The sequence below is a fragment of the Piliocolobus tephrosceles genome, chromosome 8, assembly GCF_002776525.5.
Source record: "Piliocolobus tephrosceles isolate RC106 chromosome 8, ASM277652v3, whole genome shotgun sequence".
In the NCBI taxonomy this organism is placed as follows: domain Eukaryota; kingdom Metazoa; phylum Chordata; class Mammalia; order Primates; family Cercopithecidae; genus Piliocolobus; species Piliocolobus tephrosceles.
Window position 1 is genome coordinate 53,403,304 of NC_045441.1, and position 21,415 is coordinate 53,424,718.

Below are 21,415 nucleotides of genomic sequence, written 5' to 3' on the forward strand. Positions count from 1 at the left end.
GCATTTAGCCTATTTACATTTAAGGTTAGTATTGTTATGTGTGAATTTGATACTGTCATTATGATTACAGCTAGCTATTTTACTCATTAGTTGATGCAGTTTCTTCCTGGCATTGACGGTCTTTACATTTTGGCATGTTTTTGCAGTGGCTGATACTGGTTGTTCCTTTCCATGTTTAGTGCTTCCTTCAGGAGCTCTTGTAGGGCAGGCCTGGTGGTGGCAGAATCTCTCAGCATTTGCTTGTCTGCAAAGGATTTTATTTCTCCTTCACTTATGAAACTTAGTTTGGCTGGATATGAAATCTGGGTTGAAAATTCTTTTCTTTAAGAATGTTGAATATTGGCCCCCCACTCTCTTCTGGCTTGTAGAGTTTCTGCTGAGAGATCCGCTGTTAGTCTGATGGGCTTCCCTTTGTGGATAACCCAACCTTTCTCTCTGGCTGCCCTTAACATTTTTTCCTTCATATCAACTTTGGTGAATCTGAAAATTGTGTGTCTTGGAGTTGCTCTTCTCAAGGAGTATCTTTGTGACGTTCTCTGTATTTCCTGAATTTGAATGTTGGTCTGCCTTGCTAGATTGGGGAAGTTCTCCTGGACAATATCCTGCAGAGTGTTTTCTAGCTTGGTTCTATTCTCCCCATCACTTTCAGGTATACCAGTCAGACGTAGATTTGGTCTTTTCACATAGTCCCATACTTCTTGTAGGTTTTGTTTGTTTCTTTCTACTCTTTTTTCTCTAAACTTCTCTTCTCGCTTCATTTCATTCATTTGATCTTTAATCACTGATACCCTTTCTTCCAGTTGATCGAATCGGTTACTGAAGCTTGTGTATTTGTCACGTAGTTCTCGTGTCATGTTTTCAGCTCCATCAGGTCATTTAAGGACTTCTCTACATTGGTTATTCTTGTTTGCCATTTGTCTAATCTTTTTTCAAGGTTTTTAGCTTCTTTGCGATGGGTTCGAACTTCCTCCTTTAGCTCGGAGACGAGAAGTTTGATCGTCTGAAGCCTTCTTCTCTCAACTGTTCAAAGTCATTCTCTGTCCAGCTTTGTTCTGTTGCTGGCGAGGAGCTGTCTTCCTTTGGAGGGGGAGAGGTGCTCTGATTTTTAGAATTTTCAGCTTTTCTGCTCTGTTTTTTTCCCTATCTTTGTGGTTTTATCTACCTTTGGTCTTTGATGATGGTGACGTACAGATGGGGTTTTGGTGTGGATGTCCTGTCTGTTAGTTTTCCCTCTAACAGTCAGGACCCTCAGCTGCAAGGTCTGTTGGAGTTTGCTCGAGGTCCACTCCAGACCCTGTTTGCCTGGGTATCAGCAGCAGAGGCTGCAGACGATTGAATATTGCTGAACAGCAAATGTTGATGCCTGATTGTTTCTCTGGAACCTTCGTCTCAGAGGGGTACCCGGCTGTGTGAGGTGTCAATCTGCCCCTACTTGGGGGTGCCTCCCAGTTAGGCTACTCGGGGATCAGGGACCCACTTGAGGAGGCAGTCTGTCCGTTGTCAGATCTCAAACTCCATACTGGGAGAACCACTACTCTCTTCAAAGCTGTCACACGGGGACATTTAAATCTTCAGAGGTTCTGCTGCCTTTTGTTTGGCTATGCCCTGTCCCCAGAGGTGAAGTCTACAGAGGCAGTCAGGCCTCCTTGAGCTGCAGTGGGCTCCACCCAGTTCGAGCTTCCTGGTTGCTTTGTTTACCTACTCAAGCCTCAGCAATGGTGGGCGCCCCTCCCCCAGCCTCACTGCCACCTTGCAGTTAGATCTCAGACTGCTGTGCTATGACAGAGGCCCCGTGGGCTTGGGACCCTCCGAGCCAGGTGCGGGATTTGCTAAGACCCTTGGAAAATCATAGTATTAAGGGTGAGAGTGACCCAATTTTCCAGGTGTCCGTGTGTCACGGTTTCCCTTGGCTAGGAAAGGGAATTCCCTTACCCCTTGCGTTTCCCAGGTGAGGTGATGCCTTGCCTTGCTTCAGTTCTTACTTGGTGGGCTGCACCCACTGTCCTCCATCCACTCTCCAACATGCCCCAGTGAGATGAGCCCGGTACCTCAGTTGGAAATGCAGAAATCACCTGTCTTCTGTGTCGCTCATGCTGGGAGCTGTAGCCTGGAGCTGTTCCTATTCGGCCATCTTCTAGAATCACATTTCTAAATAATTTTTTTTTTTAGTGGAAGAAGTCATATAAGAACAAATGTTAGAACTCAACAATAATGAAAATACTGTATAGTAAACTGGGATGCAGTTATGACAGCCCTAGCAAACTAATACAGCTACCATTTCAAACTTGAAAATATTCTGCTGGATAGTTTTAAGATCAGAGAAGTTTTAAGCTAAAGTAAATGAAAATGAGAACATTTTACATTAAAAATGTGAGGGCTCCTCCTTTCCTGAATGGGATTTGGCCCCCTTATAAAGTTAAAACTATAGAAGAGATTTTATAGACTTTAAGTGCTGGTGTTTTGTTTTGTTTTTGTTTTTTGTTTTTGAGACCTGATCTTGCTCTGTGGTCCAGGCTGGAGTGCTGGAGTGAATATGGCTCACTACAGCCTCAACCTCCTGGGCTCAAGCAGTCCTCTTGCCTCAGCCTCCCATGTAGCTGGGACCACAGGTGGATTGCTTGAATTTAGGAGTTTGAGACCAGCTGGCAAATGGCAAGACACCATCTCTACTAAAAATACAAAAAAGTAGCTGTGTGAAGTCATGCGTGCTTGTGGTCCCAGCTATTTGGGAGGCTGAGGTGGGAGGATTGCTTGAGCCTGGGAGTTGGAGGTTGCAGTGAGTCGAGATTGTGCCACCGCACTCCAGCCAGGGTGACAGAGTGAGACCCTCTCTCAAGAAAAACTGAAAATAAGCAGAGCCTCTAAAACTCAATAAACTAGAAGAAAACAAATATAAATCTATTTAAATAAGATAAATGTGACAAATGTGGTAAGTGGAATTAATTAGGAAATTAGTTAGCAACAAGAAAAATAGAATCGTTGAATAAAACCAAGAACTGGTCTTTCAAAAGACACATCTTTAAGAAGTTTCACCAAGAAAAATAGAAAAACCATGAACATCAAGAATAAGATAAGAGATTTCACACAGATATTGATGAAATAAGGAATTATAAGTTTGGGGGCAGAAAAGTGGAAAGTCCAGAGGAAATAGGTGATTTTCTAGGAAAAAATAAGTTACCAAAATTGGTTCAAGAAGAGGTAAACACGTAAGTAAACTTCCAATGACCGAAAGTATTCAAACAGCCATTACTAAGGAGGAACAAAGTAAAGATGGTTTTAAAAGACAAGTCTTACGTAGTCTTCAATAGTAATACTTAGTTCTTGTATATTGTGCTACGGTTTGAATGTGTCCTCTCCAAAATTCAGGTGTTAATACTTACCGGCCAATGTAAAGATATTAAGAGGTGGGGTCTTTAAGAGGTGATTAGGTCATGAGGGTTCCTCCTTTCCTGAATGGGATTAGGCCCCCTTATAAGAAGGCTTCATGGAGGGAGTTTGTTCTGCTTGCCCTTCTGTCTTCTGCCATGTGAAGACACAGTGTTCCTCCCTTCTGGAGGGGATACAGCAACAAGGTGCCATCTTGGAAACAGAGCAGCCCTCACCAGACAACTGAACCTGTTGGTGCCTTGATCTTGGACTTCCCAGCCTCCGAAACTGAAAAAATACATTTCTGCTCTTTATAAATTTCCCAGTCTGTGATCTTCTGTGATGGCAGCACAAAACAGACTAAGACAATATGTAACTATATAATATAGTTTAATATTATTCTAGGTTCTAAGGTCTAGAATAGTACTTAACAAATTTAACAAGAAATGTGTAAGACCTATATGAGGAAGATGACAAAACTATAAAGGCAAAATAAGATCTGAATAAATGGAGACACCACTTATCTGCTTGGGAAAGCATGTAAACATGTCCATTCTCTTAAGATAATATATAAATTTTAATGCAAAACCATGTTATTTCTTAAAAAACAAAAAACCTTAAGCTCATCTGGGAGAATTAAGTAAATAAAAAATGCCAGTTTTTCTTTTTTTTTTTCCTTTTTAGACAGGGTCTCACTCTGTTGTTCAGGCTGGTGTGCAGTAGTGTGAACATGCCTCACTATAGCCTCAACCTCCTAGGCTCAAGTGATCCTCTTGCCTCAGCCTCCTGAGTAGCTGGGACCACAGGCGTGTGTTACCATGTTCAGCTAATAATAAAAATTTTTGTTGAAACAGGGTCTCACCACGTTGCCTAGGCAGGTTTCCTGGGCTCAGGCTCTATCCTCTTCTATCCTCCTTTATCCTCTATCCTCTGCTTTGGCCTCCCAAATATTATAGGCACCTGCCCAAAAAAAAAATTTTAATAAGGCAGTTAGGACTCCATAAATATCAGAACACAGTATAAAGTTACAGTGATTAAAACAGCATGATATTTGTTCAAGAACAGACAGACTGGGAGACAGAGTTAGGTCCCCAAAGAGACACTTGTATGTATAGGTACTTAGAATCTGAGTCAGGCAATCAGATCAGTGGGGAAATGAATTATTTAATAAATGTTGTTAGGACAATTCATTGTGGGGGGCAGATCCCTACTTCATCCCATACACTGAAAATAAATAGCAGATGGATTAAATAACTGTTTAAAACAAAAGTGTAAGAAGGCCAAATAAAAGTCTAAGAGAATATTTTCAAAATCTTAGAATGAGGAAAACCTTCCGAAGCAAGACAATAAAAAAACCATTAAAAAAATTAACAGATCCAAGAATTGAAAACACACACATCTTTGTGACAAAAAGTTAAAAGGCAGCAACACTGAGGGAAACTATTTGCAAAATATATGACAGAGTAGACATGAAATCTACTATAATTAACAAGAAAAAGACCAAGAATCAGGAGAAAAGTAGAGAAACATATAATAGGCAATTTACTGAAGAGAAAACCCAGTGAACTGTGTAAAAAGATACTCAACTTTTCTAGAGGACACAGAATGACTATCATATATCAAGCATTGCTTATGTAGTCTTTCACAGTCCTGTCAAGGCAGGTATTATTCAGTTGATTTAACAAGTGAGAAAACCGAGTCTTAGAATTAGTAACTTATGGTGGACATTTTTTCAAATACTGTAATTTATCAAAGTGGAATATTTTTTGCATTAAGTTAAAATCTTTTATTCTCTAATTCACAATTATCTTTAATATAAATTCTGTTTTCAGAATACACTTGAAGGTGTTTATTTAGTATCGCCCCTTGAAGAGAAAGGGCAAGGAAAGAAATGCAGTTGGCTACCCTTGATCATGTGACCCTAACAGGTTAAGCTTTCAGGACACACACTTGCATGCATATATATTTGACTTGAGTAGATAGACAAGATTTTTACGAGGATTTGTTTCTATTTTACTTTGGCAAATACTGCATGAATCATGTCTCTAGATTTTGACTGGTTGGGTACTTTTTTTATATGCCTGAACTTCTTGGCATAGTATTGAATTGTCTTTCAAGTGATCCAAATAAATAATACATACCTATACATTTATATCACTGTAAATTTGGAAATGCTGCCATAAGTGGGTAATGGTAATATCATAACTGAATGGACATGCAGGAGACGAATTTGAGGTCTATTTGAGGAGAGGGTAGGAGGACAAAAGCTGTTTGGACATGTTGAATTCACTGTGCTTCTGAAGGCCAATAGTAACAATTAGCTGATAGTTGAAATTTTGACTCTAGACTTGGAACTGACAAGTTGAGTCTTGTCTTTGTACGCAGTGTTCTACTGAAACAAGTTGTATGTAGTCAGGAGGTGGGTTGTGTTAAGGGCTGAGGAGGGAGAAAGCCATTATCCATGATAGGTTTATGTATTTGGCTTAGTCTTTATTAAAAAAAAAAAGAAAAAAAAAAAAGTAGAGCAAGAAATGTTCCTTTGGCTATGATTAATTCTCATGAAACCAGAACAGTTCTCCCCACTTAAATTATTACCATTAAGCAGTGGTTGCCTTTATCGCATATACAGAATTCTATAAAAATATTATTCCAAGGTTTTAGTACTTGAAGTAGCCCAAAAACATAGTAATTTTTTAAACTACTTCCCAGTGGAGTGTTTTTCTGCTCAATAAGGAAATAGTCACGTGGCATCCAAACGCTATACAAGCAGTACTATGTCCTTTGTCCTCACGCAAATCTGGTTACCCTTCCTTAATGTTATGTTAATGCACCATCAGAAATGGTTGCAAAAGGCTACGCATTGGCTGAGGAGCTAGCAAGAATGGCAGAATGGACCATACTCAACTCATATGTAGGAGTTGGCACCGTCTTCAACTGTACCCCAACCCCAAAATATGAGAGTCCTCATTTTCAAGGGATTTTCACATGAAAGAGATGATAATTCCTGGTTAGCCAAGTGTAGCTTCATAGCACGGCCTTCTCTTAATCTTTAGTTTTTTGCTGTCCCCAGTTTTCTACTATTTGCTGCCAGGTTATCATCTTGCCTTTTGCTTATTTCTTCTTACTCTCTTCCCTCCTTTCTCTGACAGCCATCACTTCTTTATACCTACCTTCAAAGTTATAACAGAACTCATGTGAATAATCAGTTCTCCTTAAAATAGAGGGCACATGATTATTATGCCTGTTTTTCTTCTCAAGCAAACTAGACAAGGATTAGGGATGGGAGGATACCCGGAAGGGTGTGGTATTGATGGTAATTGGATTACTGAGAATTTGGTTATTGGCCTTGTTTTACTTTGTGGTTGTTAATGCTGAATGAAAGGATGCAAGTGAAACTTATAGAAAAATAGCCAACTCCTGTCACAGAAATGTTACAAACTATGTGTTGCCTAAAGAAAGTAAAATAGAAGGACATAACGATTGCAAGCTATTTGGCTTTTTTTTCTCTCTCTCTTATTTGGCTTTTAAAAATGACTTTTGGCTGGGCACAGTGGCACATGCCTATAATCTCAGCACTTTGGGAGGCTGAGGCAGGTGGATCATCTGAGGTCAGGAGTTCAAGACAAGCCTGGCCAGCAAGGTGAAACCCTGTCTCTACTAAAAAATACAAAAATTAGCCGACTGTGATAGTGGGCGCTTGTAATCCCAGCTATTCGGGAGGCTGAGGCAGAAGAATCATTTGAACCCGGGAGGCAGAGGTTGCAGTGAGCTGGGTTCGCACCATTGTACTCTATCCTAGGCGAAAAGAGTGAAACTCTATAAATAAACAAACCCAGCTACTCGAGAGGCTGAGGCAGGAGAATCACTTGAACCGGGGAGGCAAAGGTTGCAGTGAGCCAAGATCACACCATTGTACTCCAGCCTGGGCGACAAGAGCGAAACTCCATCTCAAATAAATAAATAGTAAAAATAAAAATGACTTTTAAAGCTGAAAGTTACATTATTTGCAAGACGGAGTTTTAAAAATCATATTCTCCAGGGGCATTAAGTTAATTCTCTTTGTGCTCCAGCTATTTAGCTTTCAGGAGCTTAGCGTTTTATTGTAAACCAACATTGTGCACCGTCTTGATCTGAGGTGAATGCCAGGGAATTGCTTTTAAAAGTGATTTTTAGAATGAAAGAAAACCATTTCATTCTCTGATTTGCCCTCCCTTAAAAAACCCCACTCTGCATTTCTGTCTTATGGCTTCTGTACTGCATTGGTCCTCCTCAAGCCGGCCAGCTCCATGCGGAACATTCTGTTGCTCTTTTAGCATAAGCAGGTCTATTGTGATATTTATCTGAATTCAAGCAAGGCTAATTAAAAGAGCTGCTGACAGTTGTTGTGATCTGACTTTGACTGCAGCTTGATGGTCATTATGGGTAAATAATGAACCAGGTCTGCAAATGTAGCAGCTGCCAACTTGGGCTAGAAGAACGGCTATTGCTTCCAATTTAAGGATCTATCGACCGCTTCTCTTCTCCCTGCAGATCTTCTGCAGAAAACTAATGTTTTCTGCTGCTGTGTATTGTGGTTTCAGCTGTTTCAGATATAGCCTATAATTTCCTTCTTTAATATTTAACTTAGGACATTATTAGCTTTCAGAGTTAACAACTTTTCTATTTTGAAGAAGTTCAGCTTTGTCCTTGTGTATGCTTTAGCTGATCAGCTATAGTTTATTTATATGCATTTAATTTGTGTATTGTGCAGGAAATGGCTAGTCTTTAAGATCAAGGTATAGCTTTATTAAGATGTTTCACAATCCTATGTAGATGCCTCTTCTAAAAAAAGAGATAGATGCATGTCCCTTGCTTTTGTTTTCTTAAAGATAAACACCTACCAAATCTCAGTTTTGAGTTTTGTTCACTTTGTCAATGGCTTATGAAATATTTTGATGCAGAACTCTATTTATCAATTCAGAGGAACTGCTGCAGTGACTTTCATTAAAATGCAATACTGAATATATTGTCACTCCATCATGAGCTTTTCCTTGTCCTATTAGCAAGTAGGAACAGGTGCATTAAGGTAAGAGAGAAGGCAAATTGCATTCATAGATTAATATTCTTCCTGCAGATTTTTCATACTTGTGAAATACAGTTTCTGGATTTAAAAGTCATATTCTAGAATTTAACACAAGCCAGTACTTAACAACACATCCCTAACATTTATTCAACTGCCATAGAAAAGACTGAGTGCATTATGTAAAGTCTGAGGATACAGTGGTGCTTTGTGCATAATGCAGCAGAGCTTTGAGACCTTGCTGGTAGGAAATGATCCCAAACATGCTCCTGAAAGACAAGTCTTACTCTAAAAAATAATGATGAAAAATTGCTTATTTCTTCATGTATTTGTGTCTGTGTTTATTTCAGGAAAAGCTAACTAAACTTTGTTTATCTGACTCCAGAAGAGTGCTGTGAGTGTTTTTGCTTTTCTGTTTCCAGCTTGGATAATGCCAGAAATAGTGTTAACAAGGGGTTATGTTATGCTGGCTTATGTTAAACCAGATCACCCCTAACATGTGCAAAGCCATTCATCTGTGTCACCAAAACCCAAGAGAACATCTGACATGGACTCTGAAACAGAAACAGTGATCACTTACAAATCAAACATGGCACGCTCTAAACTGATTGTGCACGGCAATCTTTTCTAGAAAGGACAACTAATTGAACATGATAAAGTGTAAAGTTAATTAACACCCTTAAATTTGTTGATTACTTTCACGGGATTATATTGTTCGTTGAGTAGCAGCTTTCTGTCCCAGCTGTCGCCTTTTTCTGTGAATGTCGCTGGTAAACAATAGAGACACCATAACAAGTCGTAAATGGTCCCTGTGACAGCAGCCCCTTGTGAGGCTGCATCTGTAGAAAATGATTAGAACAATTGCATTTTAAAGATGGCTCACATTGCAGCCCAAGTCCCATTGGTGCTCTTCTTGATGTCTTTTGATGGCACACTGGTTAAAACATTTAAGTTCTTTTGAGTAAATTAAGTGATTTACTATGTTTGGCTATATATCAATGGAAGTGCTTTGGTGGTAATATTTTTACAGTATTAAAGACAAATATAATTTGAATTGTACTATTTAGTTTTCTCTCTTCCCTCTTTGGACTTGAAGCCTTCTTTCCAATAGCCATAGAATTGAAAATGATCTCCTTATTCGTAACTTGGGAGTGGTTAATCTAAGTTATCAGCACCTGCATCATTGTTTATCTATCATAATTCTTTGGGTCAGCTTTTCAGTAAGGCTAAATTCCAAATTTCAGCTCTTTGCTACTGTTAGGTCAAAGACTTTGACATGTTTAAGCTGAATAAATTCACTTGTTATGTTTAAATTTTTTATAACATTTGTGTAATAGCTGTATACCTTTCCAATGTATTGCTTGATTTGAGTGTCAAAGTTAGTATGGCCAGTGTTTTTATCACTGTTTTCAGATGAAGAAACCAAGATTGAGAGGTATTATAACTTGTCCAAGAGGTGGGACCCCCTGCCCTGTGATTTCTTTCCAAGTTTTTTAACTCAATCACGTTTTTCACTTTTAACTCTTCATAATAATGTCCCCATACATGTACACTTATGCATGCTTATGTAGCAGTAAATGAAAATGCCATTACCACATGTGAAGAATCATGCTGCCCCAAAGTTGAGCTTTTAAAAAAAGTAATTGACAAATAAAAATTGTATATATTGTGTGCATGTTATAAAATATGTATACATTGTAGATTGGCCAAACTGAGCTAGTTAATTACACACACGGTTATTAACTGAGCTAGTTAATAACCGTGTGTGTGTGTGTGTGTGTGTGGTGTGGTCAAGTTACTTAAAAATCTACTCTCAGTAATTTTCAAGATTACAATAAATACATTGATACTAAAAAGAGTTTTTTGATAAACTAGAAAATATTGTCTTAATGAGTCTTAGTGAGGATTATTGGTCATTTTATTAGCCATTGATATCTGCCTGCCTACTAAGAAGAAAATTAACATTTATCAGATACATGCCATGTGCTGGGTGCAACGATTCAAACAGCTCATGCCCATAAGGATCTTAATAAGACACACCAGAAAAATCATTGATTAGAGTAGTGTAAGTGCTTTATTATAGATATCACCAGGAATGTTTTAAGGATAGAGAAAGGGGGGGGGGTCATGAAATACTTCTCAGAGTTGACATGAGTTGAGTCTTGAAAAATAAGCAGGAGTTAGCCAGGCAAATAAGGCAGAGAAAGGTATTTCATGTGAGGGAACAGCCCAAGATAGGCATGGGTACATGAAAAATCATTGCACATTCTGGCCATTGCAAATAGTTTTCAGTGTGCATTGAGTGGTAGTTTTTGTTGCAAGGGTTAGATGAGGAGACCAAAGAAGTAATTAGGATTCACTGACAAGGAAAATAAAGATTTAAAAATCAGAGGTCATTTAAGGAGAGAGGAGAAAATTGATTGCTTCCTACAACTCAAGACAGAAGAGAGGGTACAGTGAGTTATGTAGTTCACCTTTTTGCCGAAGCATAAATATACAGGTACTTCAGAAAGAATAACTTAATGGAGAAAAAATGGGAGGAACTTTGAGACTATACAAGAAATGTTGGCTGGGCGTGGTAACTCACACCTATAATCCCAGCACTTTAGGGGGCTGAGGCAGGAGGATCACGAGGTGAAGAGATCGAGACTATCCTGGCCAACATGGTGAAACCCTGTCTCTACTAAAAATACAAAAATATTAGCTAGGTGTAGTGGCACGCTCCTGTAGTCCCAGCTACTCAGGAGGCTGAGGCAGGAGAATTGCTTGAACCTGGGAGGCAGAGGTTGCAATGAGCTGAGATTGTGCCATGGCACTCCAGCCTGGGCGACAGATTGAGACTCCGTCTCAGATAAAAAAAAAAGGAAATGTTAAGTAATAGTGAATATTGTTTTCAGTTGCTGGTTATTTTCATGTTAACGTATAACTTAAGACTTGAGCCTGTTTTCATTCTCCTATCAAATAAAACTGCCCAAAGATTAGGAGACAGAGGCCGGGCGCGGTGGCTCACGCCTGTAATCCCAGCACTTTGGGAGGCCGAGACGGGCAGATCACGAGGTCAGGAGATCGAGACCATCCTGGCTAACATGGTGAAACCCCGTCTCTACTAAAAAATACAAAAAACTAGCCGGGCGAGGTGGCGGGTGCTTGTAGTCCCAGCTACTCGGGAGGCTGAGGCAGGAGAATGGCCTAGACCCGGGAGGCAGAGCTTGCAGTGAGCTGAGATCCGGCCACTGCACTCCAGCCTGGGCGACAGAGCGAGACTCCGTCTCAAAAAAAAAAAAAAAAGATTAGGAGACAGATAAGCATAAATGTTAGAATGAGGTGATTTAAGTTTTACTTATTTTATAGATATAAGGCTAAGATTAGCCTGAAAAGGATATAAAGCAAGAACCAAGCTTCAATTCAGTTTATCTTGGGAAAAAAAGGTCACTATTTTTGATGCAAAAATGTGGAAACATTGTTCATTACTTCATTTACTGTTCCTGCATGAAGTTTCAAATGAGAATTTTTAAAAATATGGAACTCAGTTCAAGGAAAAGATGCTTGCTCCCAAATAGAGTTTCCCAAGACTTCTAAGATACTCAGATCCATATTTGAGATTTGTTGTGAGATACTATGGTTTCTTTTTTTTATTGTTCTTAATGCTGATTTTGTTTTCTTTTGAAAATTTGATTTCGTTTTTTAATTGACAAATAAAAATTGTATATATTTAGCATGTACAACATATTTTGAAATATGTACATATTGTGGAATGGCTAAACCGAAATAATTAACATATGCATTACCTCACATACTATTTGTGTGATAGAAGCACTTAAAATCTACTCTCTTAGCAATTTTCAAGAATACAGTACATTGTTATTAACTGTAATCACTATGTTGTCCAGGTCTCTTGAACTTATTTCTCCTTATTTCTGATTTTCTAAAAGCTCTCTAATTTTTTGCTCTGATAAGCATACCCACATTGGTTGTGAAGAGAGGTAGAGTGTTACGTGCATTTAGGGAACAGGCAGAACAGCATCTAATAAAAAGCATACCAGATTACCTGCTCAGTTCATGTTAGTTAAACTGCTCTGAACTGGATTTGTAAATGGATTCAGAATACCTATATTCTTATCAGAGTTTTTATATGCCTACCTACAGTTGACAGCAAGAATATTACTCTTCAAGAACAATTTGTTGTTTTTTCACCCCTTCTCTTTCTGAGAATTATTCTTTCAATGATGAAGGTTGAAAAATGAAAGGAAAGGGGGAATCAGGATTTGGTGGTGATTGCCCTCATTCATCTGATACTTGGTATATGATGCTACCTTTTGGCATTTTCTTCTAGTTATACATCTCTTTCTCTATTATATTTTGTACTTTTTGAGTGCAAAGACTAGGTTTTATAACTATCATGACCTTACATTTTGGACTTTGTGTGATAGTCGTATTTCAAGTAGTTTCTGAATTTAACAGAAAACAAGTCCTTACTTTTGATTCAGCAAATATATTTACTTATTGAATCTTTACACATAGCACAAAGATCTAGCAAGTTGTTAAAGGCACTGAATAAATATTTGCTGATGATATTTTTCCTCTTTGGACCTCTGTACAACTGTATACCCTCTAATAGCATGAATCTGACTCTTTTATTAGCTATATGTATTTTCCTTATCCCTTCCGCTACCTCCATTCTCCAACGTCTCCCTCCCCCCAGCATCACAAGCAAAAGATTTCAAACTCGTTGAGAACAAGGATTGTTTCTTCCTCATTCTCAGGGTTGAGGACCACTGAAGAATGGATCTCCAATGATCTCATTTTTGATGTCAACTATAAGGGAAGAAGGAGGGTAGTTTAGCAAATGGAGTCATCTATGATACCTTTTTTTTTTTTTTTTTTTTTAAGAAAGAGAGGCTGATTTAGAGGATTTGTGCTTGGATTTAAAAGTGCTTCTCCCCTATAAGGCTTACTAAAATCAAAACAGATTACCAAGAGAAGTGACAGATGTCTATCACTTTAAAATCAGGGTAGTCAGCTACCCATTTTGCGCGGTCTGGGCATTTGCCGAAAACATCTATTTGTACAAATGAGTTCAGTGTTTCCGATTCTAGTATTGTGGGAGAGAAACACTAGAGACATCATCACAGGAAAGTGTTAGAAAAAGCACTAAACGCAGCCACAAATACTTAGGCTTTTTAGGGTTAATGTAGTTACATGAGAAAATTTTTTTTCTCATTTGGAACTTTTTTTTTTTTGTACAAAATAAAACATGCCATAGTTTTGTGTGTTAATATAATAAATGTGGGAAAGTGGATGATTATGAACTTGAAAACCCAAAATTATAGAATTTCAAAACCTTAAAAGGAATTCAGTGGTAATTTTCTCTAACCACTTCACATCCTAGATGAAGAAACAGGGTGAGCAGCATTTAATGACTTGCTGGAATGACAGAAATGCTTTGTCTGTAATCCTTGGCATCTCGTGCATATCTTGTGAGAGCAGTTATCACATGGTATTACAGTCGTGGTCTGTTTCCTGGACTTTCCTTCTCTCTTGCCTCCTGAGAATCTCTTATGTACTAGAGCTGGTGGATGTGAGTGAATGAGCCAACAATTACTACCCTCATGGAGCTAGTGTTATTCTAGGGAATACAGACCAGAAACAAATGAAAGTGTTAAAGAGGTGATAAATGCTATGAATAAAATTGAAGCAGGAAAAGGAGACAGCGAAGAGATGCTATTTTAGATTGTTAGGTTGAGTGGTCAGGGAAGGCCTCTCTCAAGAGGTGAATTTTGAACAGAGGCCTGAATGAACTAAACTATACCAGTCATGAATATCTGGGGGAAGAACATTTCAGGCAAAAGGAATAGCCAGTTCAAGGCTTTGAGATGGGAGCATACTTCACCTGTTTCAAGAACAGCAAGGAGGGCAAGGTGGCTGGAAAGCAACAAATGATGGGAAGAATGATATGAAATGAAATAGGAGAGGTAGCCCAGAGCCATGTCATGTAGGGCTTTGTAGGACTTGGGATTTTATACCAAGAGTGATAGGAAGTCTTTGGAGGGTTGGGAATAGGGAACAAACATGAGCTGGGTGAACTAGATGTATATTTTAAGAGGATTCCTCTAACTGCTATATGGAGAACAGACTACAGAGACAAGAGGAGAAAGGAAATAAAGTAGGAGACTATGGCAGTAATCCAGGCAGGAGTTACCTGTGGCTCAGACCAGGTTAGTAGGGACAGACAGTGAAAGAAGTGGCTGAATCACCAGTGCCTAACTTGTTAGGAGCAGGGACATTTGTGATTCATCCTTCACCCAAGGGCTTAGCACAGGGCCTGATTCTAGTAGGTGCCCAGTTAATTGTGTTGAATAGATAAAACAAATGCAGATTTCTTGTGTCTTCCCCATTCACTATGCTGCCAATGAAAGATTTTGCAAGAAGTCTTCACGGTGATGTCATCTTAACATAGTGGCTGTAGACCACTAAAGTTTTTCTTAACCTGAGCCACCCTGCTTCTGTTATTTACAGGTGTAGCTCAAACCCACTAATACTTAAAAAGAGAGGCTAAAATCATCCCAGAGAAGACAATGGCTTAAGTAACTAAATAGGAAAATGTCCACTTCACAAATTCAAGTTAAAAAGTAGTAAGCCCTTACATTTAAATAGCATTTTTAGCTGGGCAGGGTGCTCACGCTTGTAATCCCAGCACTTTGGGAGGCCAAGGCAGGAGAATTGCTTGAGCCCAGAAGTTCGAGACCAACCTAAGTGAAACCCCGTTTACCAAAAACAACAACAACAAACAAACAAATAGCCAGGCACAATGACATGCCTGTAGTCCGAGCTACTGAAAAGGCTGAGGTGGGAGGATTGCTTGAGCCTGGGAGGTTGAGGCTGCAGTGAGCTATGATCATTACACTCCAGCCAGGGTGACAGAGCAAGACCCTGTCTCAAAAAATAAATAAATAGCATTTTTATTTTACAGCATACATTTACATATTCACAGCCAGTCTATGAAGAGGTTATTAATACTTTTCCTGTTTTATACACTGAGACTCAGAAGTTAAATAATTTGTCACACAATTTGCCAGCAAGTGGCACATCCCCAAAACAAAATATAACATCTCCAGATATTTTACCCTTTCTACCATGCTTATTAATTTATTTATCAATCAACCATTTGTTGAGTATATCATGCACTAGAATAGATAATGGGGATGCTGGCAAGCCATGCCCCCAGTGCTGACTTTGTGGGAAGTTTATAATGGAGGAATCAGACAAGAAAATCCAAGATTTTAATAAAGTATGACAAATGCTGTAATAGAATTAAGCACAGGGTAGATTTTGGTTTTGTATATACAATTACTAAAATATATAGTAAAATAAATATTTCTTCCAGCATTCTAGCAGCTACCCGAGTATGCATTCTGTGTTTTTATATTTTAGAAAATGGACTTGAATCAAAATGGCATGTCATTGTAATAAATTTCTTCATTTTTGATAGACATAAAAATCTATACAATGTCTTCTGAAATCCATAAGCTGTCTTACACAGCTTTAGAGTCGCAGCTTTCTAGGTATTCTTTCCTAAGTTCATAATGGTTACATTTATTTCAGGATAATTTCGGTCTCTTTGTTTTGATTTTGAGACAGGGTCTTGCTCTGTTGTCTAGGCTGGAGTGCAGTGGCATGATCTCAGCTCACTGCAGCTTCCACCTTCTGGGTTCAAGCAATCTATCTCAGCCTCCTGAGTAGCTGGGACTACAGGCACATGCCACCATGCCCAGCTAATTTTTGTATTTTTTGTAGAGATGGGGTTTCGCCCTGTTGCCCAGGCTGGTCTCAAACTTCTGGGCTCAAGCAGTCCACTAGTCTCAGCCTCCCAAAGTGCTGGGATTACAGATGTGAACCACCATGCCTAGCTAATTTAGGTCTTAATTCTGCCTTTGCAGTGGGACTAGGCTTGATAGTGTTGTATGATTAAAGGAATATGTATGAGAAGATAAGATTTGGTTCTAAGGAATGTCAAAACTTTAGAATTACCCATTTTAGTTCGACCCTTACTTTGGGATGTAGGTTATGATGAAGTCGGAAATAATTATGATACCACATCAATATGAGGGAAGAGTCTTAACTACCACAGACCTCTGAATTAAAAGATAAACTATTCTTTCTTTTGTGGTCTTCTCTTGCTTAAGCAACTTATTTCTGCTTTTTAAAATATGTGTTTGAACAAGTGAGATAGTACACCTGTCAAAAAACTAACCAGCTGAGAATCACTGTCAACATTAATTTTTTTTAAATAAATGACTCTGAAGCTATTTAGCAGTCTATAATCTAAATACAAAGCAAAGCTATTGATCTATGATGGATAGTGCTGGATTTGTTTGTAAGCTTTGACTTAAATCGTCTACTTAATTTCTGTAGGTGAGATCAACAGGATTAGGAGGAATGGTGGTTATATGGTTTAAATAAAAATGGCTATAGAAATTGAGCAAAATAATTGTAAAACATTAATGGTTTACCATTTTGATAAAGTAAACTAGAAACTAACAAAACAGCGGTCACTTAAATGTTAATAAGAATGTTTGAATGACATAGGTTGGCTAACTGAAAGCATTTTTTATAAATTGGGTTTTTGTATATAATCCATTTCAAAGTGAAGATATTGCAAAATAATGTAATTTAACCATACGCGTGAGCATCTCAGGTTTTCAGAACATGTGGGCACTCACTATTCCAAGATTGTTTGGCTAGCATAATGATGACTTTTTTTTTGACTTTTAATAATTGGTTATGAATAGTATAAACTGTAAAATAGAAAGCAAAATATTCACAATTTGAATGAAATAGGTATCTCTTCACTTGGGCTTTTAAAAAACATATAAATACTGTATTTCATTGAATACATTAAATTCAAAAGCACGCCATTACTTGCAGCTGTCTATTCTAATGGCCAGATTTGATACATACTACAGACAATTACAGTTTCTTTGTTCTTACCATACTGTAAAATAAGTTCTTCCACATACTTGCCAGGGAAGTTTTGAAAAATAAAGCCTAGCTTGAAAATTATGAACCAATATTTCTTTGAATATTAAAAACAGTAATAATACTCTTGATTTTATAGTTAATAAAAATTTAGATGAATGAAGCTTCTTCCTCTTCCTTTTAGGACAAGTCTAGATCATATTTTCTGTGCTAAATAAAAAGTTGTTTCTCTAGTCACTCGAATGAATGAACATGCATTAAGTCTTTGTTAAAAGCTACTAAGGAGTAGTGAAGTCAGTGTTAAAGTTTATTTCTTCTTGCTCATGTCACTAAAAATAAATTGCCCAAAAGATGTATAGCAGGAAGGAAAAGAAAAATCAAATAATATTGAAAAGTACACATTGAGAATAATCAGTCAAAATAAGCAACAGTTTTCCTTGCCTTAAAAAAAGAATCTACCATCTGAAATGCCTACTTGTTTAAGGAACAAAGAGCCAGGTCTCCCTCTTTGTAGATCTCACTTATAGATAGTATTTGGAGAGTGGGTGAGTGAGCAAGAACCCCAAATCCAAACGTGGGCAGCAGACCTCTCTCTGGCTGCTCCTTTGCTGATCAGGGCCCAGGTAAAACTTTTTTTTTGTATACTTTCTATAACTTAATAGGTTTCTTAGGAGAATAATAGATGCATGGGAATAATAACATTTACATTTTAAGTTCCCTTATCTGTTAGGCCATGATTGTGCCAAAATGATTAAGGTGAGTTGAGATTGAGAGTATGACTGAATCTGTATGTCTCTTTTGGTTTGTGATTAATCTGGGTGATACTTGATTGTTGAATATTTCTGTAGAGATTTAAGAGTATCTTATACATGCCTGGCATAAATACAGTTTGGAGGCAGGATGTTTTTAGTTGGTTTCTCTAATTTTATTATATGCCTAAAAATTTTAAGAAATGTATTCTTTTGCTTCTATCCCTTTACCCCCAAATGATTCAGGTGTAGGAGCTGCACGATCTGGGAACCTCACGTTTATGGTGGGAGGAGTTGAAGATGAATTTGCTGCTGCCCAAGAGTTGCTGGGGTGCATGGGCTCCAACGTGGTATACTGTGGAGCTGTTGGGACTGGGCAGGTAAGATTTTTACATTAATGACCTTGACTTGATGATGTAAAATTGACTAATGTTCCTTTCTCTTTCCTGACCATATTTTTATTCTTCTTTCTTCAACCTTTGGATTCTTTCTTTGCTCAGATTTTTACAAATTTATTTGGAATAAATTAGTTTTGCATCATTCCTGGTGGGCTTAAGCAGACATCAGTCAATTAACTTATTAAAAAAACTTCCATTATTGGCCAGACGTGATGACTCATGCCTGTAATCCCAACACTTTGGGAGGCTAAAGCAGGAAGATCACTTGGGCCCAGGAGTTAGACACCAGCCGGGCAACATAGTAAGACCGCATCTCTACAATAAACAAAAAAATTAGTCGAGTGTGGTGACACACACTTATATAGTCCCAGCTACTTAGGAGGCTGAGGTGGGGGGATCACCTGAGCCCAGGGGTGGGGGATCGAGGTTGCAGTGAGCCATGATAGAGCCACTGCAGTCAGCCTGGGTGATAGAGCAAGAAACTATCTCAAAAAAAAAGAAAAAAGGGGAAAAAATTTCATTATTAGGATCTTGACATATCATCCCAGCAACTACTGAAATCATCCTTAAAACTGCTCTTATTTTGAAGTGCTTGTTTCTGAGTTGCTATTTTCCTCCACCTAATTTTGTAATTACAGTTGACCCTTGGACAACACAGATTTGAACTCCGTGGGCCCACTTATACATGTATTTTTTTCCATAGATACATTGAAAACTTTTTGAAGATTTGTGACAGTTTGAAAAAACAGATGAACCACATGGCCTATAAATACCAAAAAAATTGGCTGGGCGCGGTGGCTCACGCCTGTAATGCCAACACTTTGGGAGGCTGAGGCGGGCAGATCACGAGGTCGGGAGTTCGAGACCATCCTGGCTAACATGGTGAAACCCCGTCTCTACTAAAAATGCAAAAAATTAGCTGGGCGTGGTGGCGGCCTATAGTCCCAGCTACTTGGGAGGCTGAGACAGGAGAATGGCGTGAACCTGGGAGGCGGAGCTTGCAGTGAGCCTAGATCGCGCCACTGCACTCCAGCCTGGGCGACTGAGCGAGACTGTCTCAAAAAAAAAAAAAAAAAAAAAAAAAACCACCAAAAAAATTAAGAAAAAGATATGTCATGAACGCATAAAATATATGTAGATAGATACTAGTTTATAAATATGCACAAATCTGTTACAAAGAGTTAAAATTTATCAAAATTTACGAACACTTATAGACCATACATGGCAGCATTCACAGTTGGGAAAAGAAGTATTAAATCATAACGGCATAAAATTAACTGTAGTAATACTGTACTGCTGTAACAATTTTGTGGCCATCTCCTGTTGCTATTGCAGTGAACTCACGTGTTACAAGTATTAGGCATAAAATGTCATGTGACACTAATCATCTTTGTGTGAGTGGTTCATCTCTTCAGTAAATTGTATATCATAGTAAACACTGATCTCTTGGAATTCTCTTGTATTTTTTTATCATGTTTAGTGCAATACCATAAACCTTAAATGACACCATAGGACCCATACAAAGTGCCACTAGTGATGCTGGAAGTGCTCCCAAGAAGCTGAGAAAAGTCATGACATCACAAGAAAAAGCTGAATTGCCTGATATGTACCATGGATTGAGGTCTGTGGTTGCATTTGCCCTCCATTTCAAGATAAACAAATCCAATGTAAGGACCATTGTAAAAAAAGAAAAGAATAGTCATGAACCCATCACTGCAGCTACTCCAGCAGGCTTGCACTTTTTGCAATACATCTTTTTTTTTTTTTTTTTTTTTTTGAGACAGAGTCTCGCTCTGTCGCCCAGGCTGGAGTGCAGTGGCCGGATCTCAGCTCACTGCAAGCTCCGCCTCCTGGGTTCACGCCATTCTCCTGCCTCAGCCTCCCGAGTAGCTGGGACTACAGGCGCCCACCAACACGCCCGGCTAATTTTTTGTATTTTAGTAGAGACGGGGTTTCACCGTGTTAGCCAGGATGGTCTCGATCTCCTGACCTTGTGATCCGCCCGTCTCGGCCTCCCAAAGCATCTTTTTATCTCACATTGAAAATGCAGCTTTTATGTAGATGCAGGATTGCTATAGAAAGGCATACTTACATCTAATATGATTCAAGAAAAAGTGAAGTCATTGTATGACAACTTAAAGCAAAAAGAAAATGAAGGATCTAAAGCTGGAGAATTTAATGCCAGCAAAGGATGGTTTGATAATTTTAGGAAGAGGTTTGCTTAAAAAATGTCAAGATAATAAGCGACGTAGCTTCTGCCAACCAAGAGACAGCAGACAGTTCCCAGGTGCCATTAAGAAAAATAGTTGAAGAGAAAGGATATCTGCCTGAATGAGTTTTTAATCCAGACAGAAGTGCCCTATTATGGGGGGAAATAAAAAGGATGCTCAAAGGACATTTATTGGGAAGAGAAGCAAGCACCAGGATTTAAGGCAGGAAAGGATAGGCTAACTCTCCTGTTTTGTACAAATGCAGTTGGGCTGATAATCAGGACTGCCCTTATCTATAAAGTTGCTAACTCCTGAGGCTTTGAGTAAAAAGATAAATACCAGCTGCCTGTCTTTTGGTTGTACAGCAAGAAGGCCTGGACAATGAGAACCCTGTTTCTGGATTGTTTCCATCAATGGCTTTGTCTCTGGAGTCAGGAAATACCTTACCAGTAAGGGACTGACTTTTAAAGTTATTTTGATATTGGACAGTACCCCTGGCCACCCAGAATAATATGAGTTCAACACTGAAGGCATCCAAGGGGCCAACTTGCCCCTAAACACAACACCCCTAATTCAGCCTCTAGATTAGGGGATCGTAAGGACCTTTAAGGCTCATTACACATGGTACTCTATGGGAAGGATTGTCACTGTGGAAGA

At 38.7% G+C, this 21,415-nt stretch overlaps 1 protein-coding gene across 1 annotated transcript in view; it reads left to right on the forward strand.

Moving 5' to 3' along the window:
• HIBADH (3-hydroxyisobutyrate dehydrogenase) overlaps positions 1 to 21,415 on the forward strand; it is a 141,758-nt gene that overhangs the window by 105,164 nt on the left and 15,179 nt on the right. The window contains exon 5 of the mRNA XM_023225926.1: positions 18,397 to 18,530. Within this exon, the coding sequence (XP_023081694.1) occupies positions 18,397 to 18,530 (134 nt within the window). The remainder of the gene's footprint in view (positions 1 to 18,396; positions 18,531 to 21,415) is intronic.